The following is a 20659-nucleotide window of genomic DNA, read 5'->3' on the forward strand; positions in this document are numbered from 1 at the left end:
AACCTGATGTTGCTGTAATATATTTCCACTCTCACTGAGATAAGCATTTTCACCAATTTTCAGTCCTAATCGTTACTACAAAATAGTTGTTTTTAGAATTTTAACCCTTTGAATTATTTGCTTTGGTCTGTTGTTTATGACGGCATATTAGGGTAGGGGGTGGAGCCAAGAGAGGGGGGGCAATATTAGAGGGCAAATTTACAAGAAAGAAGTCGCAAATTTATGAGTTTATAAAGTTGTATGATGCCTGTGTGTATTGTATTCTATTTTGCTCTGTTTTAATTGGTCGTGCTTTGTCAAATTAGTAAAGTTAGTGTTTTGTACAGTAAATGACCATATTAACAACCGGTATTTATGCTAGCTTAACTTTCTGAGGATCTACACATTTTCTTTCGACTTATTGTAATCAACTTGTGACATTGCCTTGTTAAGGTCCTTAGGGGGAAGGCTGTTGATGGTTATGTTATTTATATTGGACAAATTTTCATCTTATGGGTGTTTATTGATTGGGCAGTTGGGCTTATATGCTAGCGGTAGTTTTCACTCACACCACTAGTTTTTCTTGTCATAGCAACTTCAAACATCCGGTGTTCGCGGAAACAAGCAACATTGAATTTGATACATTGCATTGTATAGCATGAGACTTGTTTATATCAGCTATATGCGTGTGACATTCGAAATCATTTTCTAGTAGGCCTACATCAAAATAAACAAGTCTCATCACATACACTTGTATTTAAACGTAAATATGCTACTTTTTATTGTAAATATGCTACTTTTTTCTCTGAAGATTGGCCCCTTCTCTCGGCTCCTTTGTTTGTCGTAAATAAACCTTCGTAGATTTTGGACACATTCTGGGATAAATTGTTAATTATTATCAACAGCATTGATTTTGATGTTTTTTTCTTTTTTTGTGCAGTGGCATATTTAAAATGTATAAAATGTTTAAAGGGATAGTGTGTAACATTTTAAGTAATTTATGTTTCGTTCAGAGCCAGCGTGAATATAAGGAGATCACATCAGCGAGAGGAGCTTCCAGACATGTAGGGTGCGCGCGCAGGACCAGCTCGGAGCTTTTACCGACTTTTTCACCCGCCTGTAGCGCAAGGATCTCTGGCGTGCCCAGAGAACGCCTTTAACAGACTTTTTCAGATGCTCGTGATACATTTATTCCGTGGATCCCAGGCACTTTAGTCACATTTGTTTGTGTTTGTTGTGTGTCTCCTTGTTAGCTCATGCTATAGGCTACAACATAGTAGGCTAATGGAAGGCTACCAAAAATAAACCAATATAAACCTTGCACCATAAATCACTATGTTGCTGTAGGAGTAATTACTTATACATGCTCACACATGTTTGTTTGAAATATCAACATCATCACCTGAAAGAATACTGGTGAAGTGGTATTGGATGACATGTTGTCATAGCTTCTTGGTACATAACGGCTACCGTAGTTGCAAAAAGCGATGTGCTAGAGAGAGAGTTTACTATTTGTTTGAATGCAAAATACAATTTCACTACTAGATGGGAGTAATTCATACACACTGTCTCTTTAAATAAAAACAAAGTGGGGACAAACATGTCCCCCTTCTAACACTGCTGCAACATTAAATTAATATTATTTTCCACTTTCACTGAGAAAATCTTACAATCTTACGACAAAATGCATTTATTTGGAGTTTAGCCCTTTAAATGCCAGTGTGTTTACATAATGGCACTGTTATGCATTTAATTACTTTCGATACATGCTAGATTTTCTTTTTCACAGTCTGGCATATGCCAATGATAAGCAATAATGTTGATTTCAATGCATTTTTTTAATTTTCTGCGCAGGAAGTCAAGAACCAAGCATGTATTTGGTCCATAGGGCAATCATGAGAAAATTTGGTGGAAAATGGTAAAACTATAACATTGAACCTCTAGACTGAAAATCTCATACAATATAATATATGATTTTTTACTCTAATTACCGGATCAAACATTTGGAATGGGGTTCAGTGGGGACATTTTTGTCCATGAGTGTCTTAATGTCTGTGATGCGTGGTTAAAAATGTCAAATATTAAAATAGATAGAAACTAATCACTTTTAAACTAAAATGTTTAAAAGTGTTGCAGACAACGCCACCTAGGTTAAAAAGAGCCTAGAACTCTAATAAAAACACAGGTTCTTTTAAAATCAGGGTTGAACAGAGTTAAAAACACAATTGGGTTGAAGGTTTAAAAGATTTAATACAAAATATAAATTAAAATGGTTAACCCAGCCCCAAGTCTCTCATGTCCCACAGTCTTTCGGTCCGACCTCCAACCGTCCAGGCATCAGAAGAGGCCCTCAGTCACTCCAACACACACATATACGGGGGACAGAGGAACAGGGATAATTAGGGAGACTAAAATTCGTAGGGTTAAAAAAGGAATGTCCAGGGTCTAAAATTCCTAATAAAAACGCCAACCAGTCTTTTAAAATAACCAAGAGGGGTACTTAACTGAGAGAGTGGTGCGTCGTGACGTACAAAGGAGGAAAAGTAGAAGACATGAACAATGTAACATTTAGTCCATCCACACCATACAGGCCAACTTGTTCCACTGTCAATGTGTAACACAAATGTTTGTACAGTCGAATGGATGGCTGAATTAACAATGACACACGCTGAGGATTTGTATATAAAATGCAAACTGATAAGATTACTGAAATGTCAGGAACATTGTCAATAATAAACGATGCATAACACATGATGCTATTTTATGTGTAGTTTATATTGGTTTGACTATTTGCATAATAACAGAACAGTTACACGACACAGTTAGACTCTTTATCAGTGACATTTGCATGATTTGCATGATCCCTCCTGTACTCTCTCTAACACTTGTCCTGTTACGCCTTTGACTCAGGTTTCTTCATCTTCCTGTGGTTTGTGATGTCTTTGAGAAAGAAGGAAAGCCAAGCTAATGAGAGTAATCCAACAGTAAACAACACCTGAGGCGAAACCGAAGACACCAAGACATTTATCTTTTTTTGTGTGTGCGTTGGGGATATGCATGCAGACATTTGTCATAATTATTTATGTTTTAGGACATGATGTTTCCATGTACAACCACCAGTCTCTGAAAAAAATACATTTCCATACAACTAAACTGACTCTCAATCACATTTTGAAGGAAGCATATTTTCCCAAAATAGAAGCAAAAGCAAAAACAAATGTTCCAAAAACTACTTGGTTAGGTTTAGTAAAGAAACATCATGGTTTGGCTTGAAATTACTATGAAATGGAAACAAATAAAAACCTAAGAAAAGCCAAAGGATATGTTTTGACAACGAAAGTCTTTGGTTCACACAGGACATGAACAGGTGTCTCCTGAGTGAAAGTCCTATGCTTGTGCTACAATCTTACCCTGACATGTAAAAATGAAAACAAGTTCACAGTCTCCCTACTTCGTTATACAGCTTGATGAAACACAAAATGTTGTTACATATTCAAGGTAGTCCTCATGATCAGCCTTTTTTATGTGAGAACTTACTGTACATCTTCTGTCATATCACTACTGATGTTCTCAAACATGTCATGAACTGTACACATAATAAATATATATGATTTCACAAATTTGAGGTAGATTGCAGCATATTGCGTGGGGACTTTTGAATTGATGATTATAAAGGCATAAACAAGAGCCACCCACTAGCCTAGATTGTAGTAATAATTAAATAACTAAAATAAGTGCTTTGTGTATTGTCAGTGTTTTTAGTTTGTTGATTTGCTATAAACGTATCTGGCATAACATACCACATGGCTGTAGTTTATTGTTGTCATTTTACATTCATTTTAGCTCCCTGGCTATTTACTCAAGGTCAAATCAATAAAATCCTCCAAATGTAAGGACACATTAACCAATGATTAAATGTAAATTTTGTTTAACCTTTATCAATCCACAAACGGCTGACACATCAGTACACCTGGAAACTTCACACTCTTCAATGGTTTTCCGAACCAAAACTTAATTGTACATGGTATGACATTTCTGTTGACAGACCTGCTTTACTGGAGCAGTGGAGTTTAGACTGTGACATCACATCCAAATATATAAACATAAAAGAAAAGATTTTATTGCACTGATAAAAAACCTATATTTACATAAAACAAATACATCTAGCAGATGGAACACAAACACTGTTGTATTTGATGTAAAGCTCGTCATCATGAGGTAACCCAACCAGCATGTTTGTCTGATTCATCCTGTTCACTCCAGAGGTAAATCACTACTCTACGGTCACAGAGTGATAATGTAAGTTATGTATTTTATATTTGAATTTTCTTTGAGTTTTAAATGATTTTGAGCTTTGAATTTAAAATGTTATGTGTTACCAATAAGTTAATTGACCCCATATTTGTCTTTGTGTTTGAGAAAGGTGCTGTGAGGCAATATATGTCTTAATGATAAGATCAAATTGAGTGCAATTATTTAATAAAGGGGTGATCTGCTTGTACATTTTACACTTAGGATCTACAGAAAAGTTAATATTTGATTTCACATAAGAGCAGTAAAAGAAGAGCATGTGTTGCTCTGCTCTGTTCTGTTTCTTTTCTCTGACTTCACCCAAGTTTTTAATTTTGGATGTGAACTGTGAACTAAAAGGTAGCTCTGTTTGGAAACCTCTTATAATAATAATCCTTAATAAATGGTACATTGAAAGTTAATTCAACTTGAGTAAATATTTTACTCTTAACAAACAATGGACTTATCGTTAATAATGCTTAGTTATATTAGTAATGCCATAATGTATGTTGTTATTGTTAGTTTGTCTTCCAGGTTTGCAAATAATTTGTAATGATTAACACTTAATATGGCATATCAAAAAGATATGTGCAACGATAAACTGTTAAAATAACACTTTTTATCATTACTAACATTTAAATGATCATGTCATTGTGTGGAAAAAGTAAATGTATTTACTTAAGTTGAATTAACTATCAATTTATCAATGGTATACCTGCTTTTTATTTATTCCATCAGTAACAACTTCAGAGGAAATACCATGGTTCTCTTACTGCTGTTCCTGCTGCTGTCTGAATCACTGGCTCACCAAGGTGAGGTGAACTATGTTTGCTCTTTATTTTTTCCCTTCTCAAAATCTTGAAGGAGCCCTGTACCTGAAAAGGAAAACGGAGCTACTATCCACTCAGCCTGTTTCAGTCAACACAACAGGAAAATAGCACAAAATCATTTATCAAGCTCAGCAGAGGACAAAAGAACTGACTAAGAGTCGATTATGTGGAATTAATAGAGAAAAATAAAGAGTTATTGAAATGATAGCACTTAGTACATGGCATTCGGCCAGTGCAGACAACCTAGTGTCAAAAGCCTTGTCATTTTTGCTTCCTTGTACTCTGCTTGGAACCTTTTATTTCCATGCAATGATCACACTACCAAACCATTTAAAAAGGTGCATGGGCGCTTTCTCATCTTCTGTTCCTGCGTTCAGTTTGTCTCAATATTTCAGATGGTACCATAACTATTAACGTGAAGGATACTGGTGTTGGTGTGGCTGAGATCATGGATCAGCTGTCTGGTCCTCCGAGCTGCTTTGTGGATGGACACCCCTGCAACTTTCTTTGCATGTACAGCAACATGACGTATTTTGATGGATCGTCTGCTTGCTTAGAGGTTGAAGTGACAAAACCTCCAATGGTTGCAAACACCACAGAACAATGTAAGTACACTCTGCTGAGTGTGCATGCAGAATGACGCACACATTATCTCTGATCAGGTCAGAAAGATGCTGTGACGGTGCTTCTATCTATCCCCAACTGCCATCTCTCCAAAATCAGGTTGATCTTTGATCATTTTACAGCACATGCAGGTTGGCAACGGAACTGGCTTTTTGTGTCACAGCCATCTAGATGAGTTAGCAAGCTTTAGTCATTGAAATAAAACCATTAAAATATATTGGTTGTTGCATTTTTGATCCTCAAAATCAATATTCCATGAGGCTTTCAAGTTCTGCAGAAATCAGCCAGGATCACGACCGTACGAGATCAACGGGTGTTAAACTTGACCGTGACCATGTTAACTCATGACTTTCAGCCGAATGTGTCCGTGGTAAATGGTTGGCGTAAATAATAAACACAGATATGTTGCAGATTTATTGAAGGCTTTTTTCGAGGTGGAGGTATTTTCAACCGCTACCGACACTATGAGCAACCACTGACAAAATGGGCTGAGAGTCACCAGTTAACATAGTCACTTGTTTTACTGAAACACTAGCGCGGCTTTGTGCAATCTTACACACTAGCTTTCTCCACCAAATATACAGTATATACAAAATGTAGCCACTAAATATTGGAATATTATATAATATAATATCTGGAAAGTCCGTTAGTTGAGGTTGCATTAACCAATTTTTTGGCAGTTGATTGTTGCACAACTTGACAACCTGTTGCCAAACTCCAAGCACAAACTTATGCCATCATTAGTTACAAACTGTAAAAGGGTCTTCATATCTGCATATTTAGTCATTCCTTTCTCCCTTCGCAGATAGTGATTGTCATTTTTGTCTATGCACGAACCCCAACATCTTGACCATGGTTAAATCGCTGGATAAAGGCCAGAAGGACATGATTAAACTCTTCAACATGAGAGATTCATGTCAGCCGCTCTTCAGCAGTGACCTGAAATTCAAGAAAGCCTATACAAGGTAAGTGCCAGGCCTGCTGCTGCTCTGTAGACACATTTATTTCACTCCTGGTGTTTTCTGGAATGTAATTTTTAGCCTTGGCTTCGGGGATGGTGAGCCTGGTAATGAAGTTTGACATTTTGGCCCAGGGCCGGTTTTTGCTATGGGCAATATGGGCGACCGCCCAGGGCGCAATCTATGTGAGGGCGCACGAGCGAGCGCCCTCCAAAAAAAAAAAAAAAAAAAAATAATAATAATAATAATAAAAAAATAAATAAATAAAAAAACTGTTGCCATATCTCTATACTACCGCTGCTCATTTCCATGTCAAAGTTGGTGGAGTGGGCGCTTGGGCGCCCTCACGTCAACTTGCTGCTGAGAGTCAGAGTCATACAGGTTATGTGTGTGTGTCAGAAGAGGCAAGAGGGAGGGGGGCGGCGGGGGATCAACTTGCGACTGCAGAGGTCGGCAAGAGGGAGGGGGGCGGGGGATAGACTGATCCTAGGCCACCACACAACACAAACTGCTGCCAAATAAATTGTATTTCATTCCTAAAATTAACATAGACCCATATACCTACATGTAATTAATTGGGTTATGTGAAAAATGTAAAAAAAAAAAAAAAATCTGTGTCAATCTCCGTGAATTTATTTACGTGATGTCACGTGACTCCGGTTGATTGACGGGCGAACGGACGGTGTTGGCAAAAGGTCATGCAAAAGTTAATGATGTCGAGTCTTCATCTTCATCATGGATAAAGGTAAAAGACCAAAGAAGCCATCAGGTGCCCAGTTCAGAAAAAGAAGAAAAGAAGAAGAGGAGAAACGGGCAAAAGATAAAGGTATGCAGATTTCTAGTGTGACGTGAGGGACAGGCTATAGGATTTTTGTATTTAAGATGATATATATTAAAATAATACAAATAATATAATATATTGTTGTGTTGGTGTCAGGGTTTGGGGGTAAGTTTTTTTTTTTTTTTTTTTTTTTTGGCGACGAGGTGTGGGGGGGGGGGGGGGGGGGGGGGGGGCGTTGCAAGGGATGGTTCGCCCAGGGCGTAAATCCAGCCAGGACCGCCTCTGTTTTGGCCCTTCGCCATCTTGTTTTTTTGGAACTAGAAGTGGCACGAGGGGGAGGAACTAAGCACATTTTCCAAAATGTTTCATATGCGGGTGGGTTAAGTTTTATCAGCTTCTGCTTTCCTCAAATACGTAAATTATCTTCTCTTTCTTCTTTAAAGTGATATAAGATACCCTTTTTGGCTGGGGTGAAAAGAGGTAAACACTTTAAAATAATAACAGTAAATATGCGACAAATCAATCTTCTCTTCCAAATATTCTTCATTGCCGAGATCCAGGATGCTCAACAATATACCACTAAACGCTACTAGACTACTAACTCTGAATGAAACACATTACAACTGCTTTAAAGGACCATGTCAGTCTAATTCTGATCAGAAAATCATGTTTTGAGTGGAGAAGTAACATTAATTTCTGTTAATGGACACCTCAAAGGGCATTATGCCACTTATACCATGGTCACCTACGAAAGAAAGAAATATTTAATCAATTAATAATACTTTAATATGTTTTAGAGTTAAAATCATTCATCAAGGTTTTTTTTTATCTTTACAAGTCGAGCAGACTATTTAATATCTCCCGTATGCAGAAGTTGCCGAGCAACGTGGCCATAGCAACCCGACCACAGCAGTTGATCAGTGATGGGAAGTGAGATGATGGCTTAACCTTACGTTACGTGATACAAAGTATCATTTCAGAAGGCCAGTGCACTACGCACCGCTTGTGTGTGTCCAGAGGATGATGTGAAATTTTGTTTCAAAGAATTAAAGTTCACAGATAGTTTCCTAAATCGTTTTTATTGCAGCAAATATTGTCAACCATCTAGCGTTTGGGCCAGCGCAATAATTTAGAACTGTCATCAGGCAATTTGACGGAGCGTCTTTTCTAGGTGTACATTAACACTTTTTAACCTACACCCTCTAGCCAATCAGAATCGAGTATTCACCCAGACCATGGTATAAACTGTTTTAATTTTGCAATGCCACAATATAATACCATCACTGTAAAAAAAAGAAGAAGAAGAAAAAAGTATTATAGAAAGCTCAGATTACAATAAACTTCCACTGACACCACCTCCTGGAGGGGATTGGGGTGAACAGTTGTGGTTGGGATGAGAGCAGTCCTTGATGATGCTGTGCAGCTTACACGAGCATCGATGGAGGGAATTGAGGAACCGGAGATGCGTTAGGCAGTTTTCACCACCCTCTGCAGTGCTTTCCCGTCAGAGGCAGAGCACTTGCCATATGTGATACAGTTGGTGAGGATGCTCTCTATGGTGCAACGGTAGAAGTTCACCAGGATCTGAGGAGACAGATGGACCTTCTTTAGTCTCCTCAGGAAGAAGAGACGATGGTGAGCCTTCTTGATCAGGGTCGAGGTATTGAGGGTCCAAGAGAGGTCCTCAGTGACACTCAGAAACGTCAAGTTTGTGACACGCTCCACCTCAGTCCCCTTGATGATGATGGGGGTGACCAATCAAAAAACAGATCTGCTGTCGCCTCCTTTCGCCTACTTTAACATGCATCTAAGGGACTGGAACATCCTCAATGATGGTAGACCTTAATGAGTTTCCAGGTTTGAATGAAGCCATAAATCCTGTTTGTGTTCTCCTGTGCTGGCTCATATGACAGGTCTGGCCACAATTTTATTTGTGAGACAAAATTCAAGGAAATTCTAAGGACATTGGCGAAATGGAAAATCCTTTTGACTCACTCCTACCTGCAACTTAAAACTAGTTTATTTGAGGTCCATTGTTTTTCTGCAGTGTCGAAAGAAAGCTGATCCACAACATCATGAGAGCATCCAGGGAGGAGGCTGGAGGCTCCGTCAGCTACAACATGATGTCGTTGTCTCTGAATGTGGTCAACATCAGTGAGGCTGAGCTCAGCTCCAACAAGCCCAGGATCCAGATGAACGCTCCACAGGTACACAATCTGATGAGGATGGTGGTGATGATTAAAATACAGTGATGTATAAATATGTTCTCATCTTCTCATGTCTGACGTTAGCTGCTGCCTGAGAACAGTTCATTCATCCCTGACATTTGGCTGCCGACACATGCCCTGAGGAACATCCCACAGGACAGGAGGAGTCTTGGTTTCGTCAGCTACATGCACCCCAGCCAGTTCCAGGTACAGTTCCAATATCCCCTTTATTCTTGCATCATTGACATGCATGTGGGTTTCTATTTTTGACTCTCTTTTCAAGTTTGAACAGGAAGAAATCCTATCATTGGTTATAAGGATAGAGCTCCTAGACAAAGGACACTTACAGAATCTGAACCAGACCATCAAGATGACTTTCAGCATTGTTCCACACATGAATATGGATGTAAGTCATTTTGTGAATGCTGTCATGTTTTCAGCATCTGCTTGATTGTAAAGGAGCGACATTGTACTATACTGTACAGAATGCACAGATATCGGACTAAGACTTACTTGACTTGATTTGATTTGACTTCCCATATGGCAAGCATATCTGCAGTGGACATTGTTTGCTGCTTTTGTATTTTAAGAGCTTGGTTTAAACACGTTCTGTCCTGCAGTAAAGCCCATCAAATTCAAGGTGCCATATATTCATTGGTGGCTCCTCAATGAGGACATAGTGTCCTGTTTTGGTGTCCACACTGTACTCAGTCGTCGCACTGTTGTCAGAATAGCAGCACACTTAACACTTGAGCTGTGAAAGGCAATTCAAATCATTGATTTCACTAGTTCCAAGTGTTGTTGTTGCTGTTGATGTTGTTGTTAAACCTACCTTAAACTTTAAAGGGATAGTTCGGAATTTTGGACATAAGACCTATTTTCCAACTCAGCCGGTGTGTTCGAGACGTCTGGAGACGTTTTCAAGATATTTCATTCAGTTCTTCTAGTTTCCGAGTTTGCTGTGCTATGGTTAGCGCAAGTCAATCATTCTAGTTAGCATGGCATTAAAAACAGTCTTGCCCACTCCACAGTGCACCCAAGGCAAATCAATTAAAACACTAGACTGTTGATGTACATATCTGTGTTGATAGAATAATATTTGAAACAAAACTAACCTTGCATCGCATGAATCATCCATTTTTTGAGGGACTAGTTTCTCAGCAGCGGTGGAATTTTACTTTGCTCCGTCGGAGTCAAAACTCTAAGACGTGCTGCTCGGAATCCAGCCGGTAAATACACACCTGAACATCGCCGATTTGTCAGCCCTTAAGCCCCCAAGGCTATCTGAAAAGCCCTCGGAGCTCACTCAAACACTGGGCAGCTACTTTTGGAGAATATACTGGAGAACCCACAATTACGCACTGTGAACCCGAACCTCTGCTCCACCTGGAGAACCGTAAACCCTCAGAGGCGTTGCAGGGAATCCCTCCTGTAAATACACACCTGAACACCGCCAAATTATCGGCACTTATGCCCCCAAGGCTGTCTGAAAAGCCCTTGGAGCTCACACAAACACCGGGCAGCACACGGCCCCGCGAACCCACAATTACGCACTGCGAACCCGAACCTCTGCTCCGTCCAGAGAACCGTAAACCCTCGGACGCCTTGCAGGGGATTCCCTCCTGGCAACACCAGTCTCCGTTTGTTCGGTCCCGGTTCTCAGCTCCAGCGGGGGCTATCTCAGTCTCCACAGACGTTCACGTTCTGCCCTTTGAGCATCCCTCTCGCGCAATTCTTCCTCTGTATATTCAGACTCATACAGGTACGGTTGGGTTTGGGTGGAAAAAAACGCATCAGAGTCTTCAAAAGTTTCAGTATATTCTCCAAAAGTGGCCATTTCTGTGAGATTGAAGAAACTATCACTGCAGGCTACTCTGCGTCTGTAGCAATGACAGCAGGTAAACAAACTATTATAGAATCGGTAACTTATAAGGGCTAGGTGATATCAGTCCGCCGCTGCCATAGCCTACTAGGAAGTATGACACGCTGCTGCTGCTGCTGCTGCTGAGACATAAATCCTTAAAAATGCAAGGTTGGTTTTATTTCGAACATTCTATCAACACAGATATGTACATCGATAGTCTGCCGTTACAATGGATTTGCCTCAGGTGCACTGTGGAGTCGGTATTAGTGTTTTTAATGCCATGCTAACTAGATCGATTGACTTGCTCTAGCCATAGCACAAGCGAACTCGTCAACTAGAAGAACTGAATGAAATTTCTTGAAAATGTCTCCAGACGTCTCGAACACACCGGCTGAGTTGGCAAATAGGTCTTATGTCCAAAATTCCGAACTATCCCTTTAAAGTCCCAGTCAGCAAGTCCGGCGGATCGAGGGTTTATCACAGGCACTTTTCCTTGGTTGTTTTGGACCTCCTCATTGTTGCTACTTCCCTCCGCCATCATGCTACAAACAATTCAACGCAATGCGTGTGCCTGTGATATTGGAACAAGCCCGAGGGGGGAGGGGCTCTGTGGCCTTGCGTGCTGATTGGACACGATGATCCGGCTGTTGTTGATCTTTGCAAAACAAATAATAGGCTCTACGTGCACGTAGAGGCGTGTTTTTTTCTAAAGCCGGATGATTTATGTTTTTGGCTTCAGTGAATATGATCAAAAAAAAATTGCCGACTGGGGCTTTAATGCAGCTTAATGTTTTTTGTATTTTTACAGAATAATTCGTGGTTGCAGTGTCACTATTTTGATGAAGCTGGTAAGTTGTGTATCAGAATATAAAATGATACTCAGTAGTCTTTCAGAACTTCTATTAATTTTACAGCCAAAGAGCTTACCTCTTGATGCAGTTGGGTGCATGAGTTGTGTATTAAATAATGCACAGATTAATAATATATTGATATATGAGACATGGATATATCTACATCATCTATATACCTTCTGTATACCTTAAAAATGGTATGCATTGACAATGGATTTATTAATGTTTGTTAAATAACATTAATTGTTAAATAGATAAATAAATAAAGGTGAAATTTATATTGTGTGTCAATGATGCACCAAAGAATCTTTAAGAAAAAGAAAATAAATGAACAAATGAAAATATTCATGTTTCAATCTTCTTGTGTATAGAGAATCGTGTTTTCATTGATTAAGTAAGCTCAGTTATAATGTTCATGTTTCCAGATTGGCGCTGGAAAACAGATGGCTGTGAGACCAGTGATAACCAAACTAATATTACCTGCTACTGTAATCATGCAACACCCTTTGCTGTCCTGCTGGTAAGAAGACACACTGGGTTTTACTGACTTGTTCCTGATGATGTATTTACCTAGTCAGTGTTTATCCAGTACCTGCATATCATTAGACATCACAATCTGTGTTGGCAAAAATACCTATAAATTACAAATAACTCGGTATCACCATTCCATATGTTCTGCAGATGAGAGACCCCATTTCCGCGGCCCACTGGAAAATCCTGTCATCCATCAGTTATGTGGGCTGCGGCCTGTCTGCCTTCTTCACTGCTTTGTCCCTTGTGATATATGTCTTCGGTGGGTACGTATACTTGTCTTCTATGCGTTCCATGCAGCTAACGCTTCATCCTACCAGCCGCTGTTCAAGAAGCGAAATGAGAGTGACATCAAACTCAGTGGAAGAATCCCACCAGACGGAGACACCTGCCTGTGTGTGCATCTCTTCCTCAGAAAACAGCGACTAGATCATTCCATCTCCATCCACGTGTCTCTGAGTGGCGCCTTGTTCCTGCTCAACTCCACCTTCCTGCTGAGTGAGTGGGGGGCGACGGTGAAACCGGACTGGGTCTGCGTGTTTGTCGCTGCCTTCATGCATTACTCCTTGCTCTGCTGCTTCACCTGGATGGCCATCGAGGCCCTTCACCTCTATCTGCTGCTAATAAAGGTGTTTAACGCCTACTTCAAACACTACCTGGTCAAACTGTCCCTTGCTGGATGGGGTGAGTAGCCTCCTGCTTACTACATGCTTTACAAAGACTAACAATTCAAGATCATTAATTGATATCTTATTTCGTTTTCAAGATACAATGTAAAAAACCTACCGTGAAATTCACAGTAAACATTAAAAAAAAAAGTCACTCATCAATGGCTGCCAGTTAATAACATTCAAATAGACAATAATTTCCAAGTATTGTATTCTGGTTACAGTAGTCATACTTTTCGACTGTAATAATAATAAGTGATAAAGATTGAAGGTACAGTATCAATACAATTAAATAAAACTATGTCTTTTGTATGGTATACTTACATCCTGCTGGTCATTTTGACGTTAAATAGAAAACTACTGTGAAATAGAATACATTACTTTGCTGTGCACGAACACAGTAAATGACTACTGATCTTTTACAGTGACCAAAGTCAGCAACCGTTGGGTCATTCCAAAACTTCAGGATCCAAGACCACAGAGGGAGCTGAAAGTTTCATTCAAATCCACCACTAGGAGGCGGTAGATTTAAAACCATTAGCAATGCATATCAGACTATAAATCAGAATGGATTTGTCCATTCAAAACATGGGGTGCCACAAGTTCCAAACATGTGAACAAGCATGGTGCAAATTTGGCAGTACATCAAGGCCAGTTTGACATCATCAAACGTGACGATATTTTTGATTAAGCTACTGAAACATTTCCCCAGGCGAGAAATGTGACTGGCGTTACTCTGTGTGTTGACTCACACTCGGCCATCCGTGCCCAGGTACATTTGAGTCTAAATTCTGGTCGGACTAGTGTGATGCTCCATTCTGTGCCTAAGAATGGTACACTTCCATTGGAAGAGGTGGATTTGAGTACGGTACGGTTCATGCATGGGTACGCAACTTGACATGATGGAGGCTTTGACCGATAGGCCTCTCATTATCACTCAGTGTGAGTGTGCAATTACTGAATGGCTGCATACATTGTGTTGATGACACAAGTGTTTGATTGGCCTTAGTCCTTCTTCAAACAGAGTGAAAGCAGCTGAAGTGAAAGCAGTTGAAGTGAAACCAGCGAGCTGCTGCCCAAGGCTTTGATTGTGGTTTCCTTCGGTCGAGCGGAATGGCTTTAATCTTCATGTATTAAGAGACCAACATCAATGTCATTGTGCATGCTTCACTACTATTCTAATATTCTATTATGATTATGCTATTTGTGGCTTATTATTACTTTCGTCATTCTATTATAATAAATATAAGTAGTAATCTTTTTCTACTATTATTTCTGCTCTCACTGTTACTATTACTATTGATTACATGTATAATTTCGGTCATATGGATTGACAACATTATAATTATTTTGTTGTTTATTCTCTTTACATGACGTCTACGTTTCTTCCTTGTTTGTTACCTGTTAAAAGTTTTTTAGGGAGTTTTTCTTTATTTGACGGAGAGTTCCAGGACAGAGGATGTCGTGTGCTGTACAGATTGTGAAGGCCTTTGAGGCAAATTTGTAATTTGGGGGTAGCCTATATAAATAATTTGAATTGAAAATCGAAATTGATCTGAAAATCCAGCAGGAGAATTTTTTCTCTTTAATCAGATGTTCCACCGTAAAACATTGTTAAACTGTGTGTGTATTTGTGTGATTGTCAGGGATCCCTGCTTTAATCGTGACAGTCTCTTTGGGAATGAAGGACTTTAAACAGTTCTATGGAGTTACACGGATGACCATGGCTAATACCAACCAAACCAACGCCATGTAAGTGAATACTAACTGCTTTTGGCAGGAGGATAAATAGGCAGAAATAATTAGCAACATGAAACAAAGAAAAGAACTAAAAATCACAATCCGAAACGTACTTTGTATGATCACATAATGTTTATGCATTTGCGTTCGTCATCGCATCAATATCATATATATCATCATATATAAACAGTGTTTGGAATAACGCCGTTTAAAAGAACGGCGTTAGGTAACGCCGTTATTTTTTCAGTAACGGGGTAATCTAACTAATTACTGTTTCCGTCGTTACAACGCCGTTATCGTTACTGAACGTTAAATGCGGTGCGTTACTATGAATTGAATTTGTCGGTTGTCGGTTAAAAAAAAAAGTCAGGATCGTGTTCTGCTTGCGCGCCGCTCGTGCCTGGTCTCGGCAGCCTGTTGTCCGTGGAGAAACGTGCAAACTTGCCGCGAGCTGGAGCCGGAGTTGGGGCTGCTGCTGGTCTGAGCGGCGTGCGAGGGCCACGCGGGCCACGCGGGCCCCGGTGTCCCGCCGTTCTGGTGTTGGACGGGAATCCGGTGCAGCTGTGGAGCGCGGATGGTGAAGACGGTGATGATGATGATGATGATGATGAACGGCGGCTCGTGGAGGCACCGGGGTCTCGCCGTCATTATGTCTACTGCTGTGCGCTCTGACCCTGTTTTGTGATATATGACGGACACAGCGTCTCCCACTGTATAATTTCTCCTCAAGCTTGAATTATTCCCGCATGCGAGGTGCGGCGAATGCGATCTCAATTATTATACACAAGACAACACGCTACGCGACTATAGGAGTAGACTACAAGACTGCAGTTTGCCATCTCATTACAAGAAAAATCCAAATTCTTCGACATAAAGCAACTTTTTTTTTTACAGTAACGCAAATAGTTACTTTCCCTGGTAACTAGTTACTTTTATTATGAAGTAATTCAGTTACTAACTCAGTTACTTTTTGGAACAAGTGAGTAACTATAACTAATTACTTTTTTAAAGTAACGTTCCCAACACTGTATATAAAACTTAAAAAATCTTTTATCAAAGGTGTTAGATAATGTTATTTTTAATCTTGGTTCATTTGCTGACCCACACAAATATATAACATAAACATACAGTACATCATAATGTAATGAATACCACAAGGGAATAGCGGACTCCGCCACTAACAATGAAACCTATTATTAACTATTATACAGAGAGGTACCTACAAAATGTAGATAAATACATTTTGTCTGAAGAAAAGAAGGAAACTGCTTTGTATCTTGTTGGCAAGTCAGAAACTAATGTGTCATATTTAGTCTTGTCTAGATAGCTTGTTGTTTAAATTCTTGTGAAGCTGTTCATACTGAATGGGCAATTACCTAGTTTCAGCCATCTCAGCTGTAGTGAATAGACTTGATTGGAGGGAGGGGCTAAACCTGCACAAGGTAAACCAAGCACTTAAGAGCTTGTCACTACAGCATCACCTGCAGCGTCAGGACAGTCGAACAAAGACAAGGGAGTCGATCTGTCAGAGTCCATTGAGGAAGTCATAAAAACTCAACCACCACCCATCGCAGCCATGCAAACATAACCAAGCCTTGCAGTACTAGGGGGGCTATGGAACTGCCAGTCTGCAGTCAAGAAGGCGGACACCATTTCAGCGTATGCCTCCCTGCAGACTCTTCACTTCCTGACCCTTACAGAGACCTGGATCACCACAGAAAACACTGCCACTCCAGCTGCCCTCTCAACTGCCTACTAGTTTACACACTCCCCAAGACGAACAGGTCGAGGAGGAAGAACTGGACCCAGGTGGTCCTACCAGGTCCTTCCCCTGGACCACCTACCCCGATCTGCAATTTAATTCCACGCTGTCTCTGTCACCCTTCCTTTCAAGCTCAACATCATAGTGATCTATCACCCACCGGGTCCTCTCTGCGACTTTTTAGATGAGATGGATGCCCTCCTAAGCTGCTCCCCTGATGATGGCACACCGCTTGTCGTCCTCGGTGACTTCAACATCCACCCAGGAAAGCTGCACTCATCTGAATCCATTGACTTCTTCTCCACATTTGACCTCACACTCTCCCCCTCTCCACCCACCCAACGGGCCGGGAACCAACTTAACCTTGTCTTCACAAGGTCCTGTGGCATCTCGGCACTCTCTGTTACCCAGCTCACTGTGTCCGACAAACACTTTGTGACATTCTCCCTCCCCATGAAGTCCACCATGTCTGCATTTGACACAGTCAACCACCAAATCCTCCTCTCCACCCTGGCTGAACTTGGCATCACTGACTCTGCTCTAACCTGGTTCACATCATACCTGACAAATTGCACCTTTCAGGTCACAGGGAATGGCTCTATGTCCAAACCCTGTTTTCTTGAAACGGGTGTCCCTCAAGGCTCAATACTAGGACCGCTTCCGTTCTCACTATACACCGGATCACTAGGCTCTGTAATCACATCACATGGATTCTCCTACCATTGTTATGCAGATGACACCCAGCTGTTCTCTCTTTTCCTCCAACCTCCATTACCCACATTGCAACTTGCTTCTTGGAATGTCTGGCAGACATCTCTGTCTGGACAACTGCGCATCACCTCAAGCTTAATGAATAAAACCAAACTCCTCTTCATCCCGGGGCCTTGCATGGATCGGTCACTGTCGAGGACATCACAGTATTGCCGATTGCAGATTTGCCCTCTACAATATCCGCAGGAGTCAGACTTTCCTCACAAAGGACGCCACGCAAGCGGTCCAAGCACTGGTCATCTCCCGCCTTGACTAGTGCAACTCTCTACTGGCTGGACTCCCGACCTCGGCGACTTAACCATTGCAGTGTATCCAGAATGCTGCAGCATTCCTTGTCTTCAATCAATACAATACCAACATTCTTCCATGTGACCCCTCTCCTCCGTGACCTCCACTGGCTCCCTGTTGCAGCCCGCATCCAATTCAAGACGATGGCAATGGCCTTCAAGGCCATCAATGGAACGGCACCCATCTACCTTCAAACGCTGGTCAAACCACATGCCCCAACGCGAGCACTCCCCCACCCACCCCACTCTAAAAAACACTTCTATGTTCTTACCTGTAGCAGTTTGATCACAGCACAGTTGTACTTAAGGTATCCTTGCTGAACAGCTACTACTTTACTCAGACAAGGACCTAACACTTTTCTATTTTTCTGCTCTTACTTTATCGGCAATGATATGTTGCGGTTTCTTTCTTTCGACAAATGTACTTATTGTAAGTCGCTTGGGACAAAAGCGTCTGCTACATTCCCTAAATGTAAATACATTGAATGACTACTGCTGAAAAAATATCACTCACAAATCGTATCAAAAACTTTGATTTCATGAAAAAAAGTTATTGTAGCTTTAAACATTTAAGATTGTCTTATTTATTTTTTTATTATTATAATTATTATTATCTCATGTGAAACTATATTCTGACAGTCCATTGGGTTACTTGCCTGTCCCACAGCTGCTGGATCACAGACGAATCCTTCTTCTACTCCTTGAACCTGGTTTATTTCACCCTGATATTCATCTTCAACTCTGGCATACTGGTGGCAGTGGGCTCTAACATCTGTAAGATGAAACGAGTGTTCAGGAGCAGCTCGAGGCCCGGAGCTGAGGCTCAAGGAAAGACTTGGGGAGATCCAGAGAGGTTCAATGAGACTTGCAGGAGCGCCCTCACCGTGATGGGCCTCACCTGCCTGATGGGGACCACCTGGGGTCTGGCCTTCCTGGGTTCAGGATATGTCAACTACCCCATCCTCTACCTCTTCTGCATCCTCAACTCCACACAAGGTCTGCTGTCAGTTATTCGTAGTGTTTTTTCTATTCAAAGGTTTTTAACCATGTCAGTATGTTGACAGGTTTGTTTTTATCAAATATTCTCTTTTACCATACTGTAAATCCACTCATGTTTTGATCATGTATATGTCTCTTTGTCAAGGTTTTTTTATCTTCCTGTGGATCTGTCTGTCAGCCAAGAAGCAGAGGGAGAGAGACATGGAGGAAAGACTGACTTCATCTCCTGTGAAGACTTCAGCAGTCAAATTTGATTAGCCCCTTTCCTGTCATTAGTCCAGCTGATGAAGCCCTGATGTGACCATTAATAGCCATCCTGATCTCATTCCCAGGGTATCAAATCCACACACACACACACACACACTCTGAGGATACAATCTCAGTGGCCAAAAAGGAAGCATACAGGGCAGGAGAGGTCAGACACAGGACTTTCAGTCAGCACACCAGTGTTGGAGATCGGTGTTGAGTTATTAAGAAGCAGCCTGGTCTCCTAAATATGACATTCCCACACAGCAAAACTGCATTCATTGGACTTCCAAGCAGGTCGGATGGTGGTTGGGTCAAAAACACAGAGCTTTCACCCAGGAAAAGGCTGTTCCTCAACCTGTTCCCTAAACATAACCAAATACATTTGAGTGTTTTAGTTTAGTTTAGTTTCAATTCCATAGCAATTTTGAGCCATACCATTATTTTAAAAAACCCTGAACCAAGAAGTTTTGTTTTGTTTCAAACTACGGTAAAGGTAAAGGTAAATTCTATAGTAACGTAATTTATGTCGGAGATAGTCTTATTAGAGGTTACATTCGTGCTGTTTGTGACCTGCTTTCATACTTATGTTGTTTACGCTTTACTTATTTTGCATACTTATTTTAAGCCCAGCCATGATGTTCATTTCTAAGGGGTTTTGTTGCCTCAACCTTAACAAGTGTTTCTGTTTGAATTCCCAATGTCATCCATGTGTTAACAGCATTTGTGCACTGGAATATCCATAATGACAATGTGTTGTGACAGCATGGCAACCAAAACTCCCACGTTACCCTCCTGACACTTTTCATGTTGTCCTCGCATGAAAATACATTTTTTTTGTGTGATCAAAGTAAAGCTGTTTCCATCACTAACATACTGTAGAGTATTTGTCTTGTGTTTTTGAATAAATGTGTGTGTGTGACTTGCATATATGGTCTGCCAACTTTGGAAAACCTGTGGTTGCAGCCTGAGTTTTTCTTCCTCAACAAGCTGCGAGCCAGTCAGTCATGTATTACTGCATCGGTTTTCATAGGAAACCTGTAACATTTTGAAACTTCCTCTTTTCTCTAAATGCTTTTCTCTCATCGTGAAAAGTTTTTTCTTAATGAAATAATGATCATCATATCTTGCAATGGGCATGTATTACTATGTGGAGAACCACAAATCTATAAATAAACATTTTATGAACACATCATTGAAGTTTCCTAAAACAAGGAAGAGCAGCACCTTACGTGGAAAGCTGTGTCTGTACCATATGAGCTGTCCAAAC

The 20659-nt window shown here is 40.6% G+C and overlaps 2 protein-coding genes across 6 annotated transcripts in view; both read left to right on the plus strand.

Moving 5' to 3' along the window:
• LOC311011920 (adhesion G-protein coupled receptor G1) overlaps positions 1-4764 on the plus strand; it is a 129347-nt gene extending 124583 nt beyond the window's left edge. For 4 of the 5 annotated variants that reach the window (XM_084007118.1, XM_084007116.1, XM_084007114.1 and 1 more), the window contains one exon: positions 2890-4764. In XM_084007118.1, coding sequence (XP_083863244.1) covers positions 2890-2978 — 89 coding nt within the window. In that variant the 3' untranslated portion in view covers positions 2979-4764. Of the gene's footprint in view, positions 1-992 lie in introns of all 5 variants that reach the window. The other variant, XM_084007115.1, reaches the window with a different exon arrangement.
• A 176-nt stretch (positions 4765-4940) lies between these two features.
• Positions 4941-20249, plus strand: LOC311010501 (uncharacterized protein). Its single transcript, XM_084005017.1, has 11 exons — positions 4941-5081; positions 5477-5704; positions 6529-6688; positions 9511-9670; positions 9755-9877; positions 9954-10076; positions 12361-12382; positions 13217-13600; positions 15231-15336; positions 18812-19140; positions 19289-20249. The coding sequence occupies exons 1-11, from the start codon at positions 4976-4978 to the stop codon at positions 19399-19401; spliced, it is 1854 nt and encodes a 617-aa protein (XP_083861143.1). The 5' UTR covers positions 4941-4975; the 3' UTR covers positions 19402-20249.
• The last annotated feature ends 410 nt before the right edge of the window (positions 20250-20659 follow it).

Source organism: Eutrigla gurnardus, assembly GCF_963514095.1.
Source record: "Eutrigla gurnardus genome assembly, chromosome: 1".
NCBI lineage: Eukaryota > Metazoa > Chordata > Actinopteri > Perciformes > Triglidae > Eutrigla > Eutrigla gurnardus.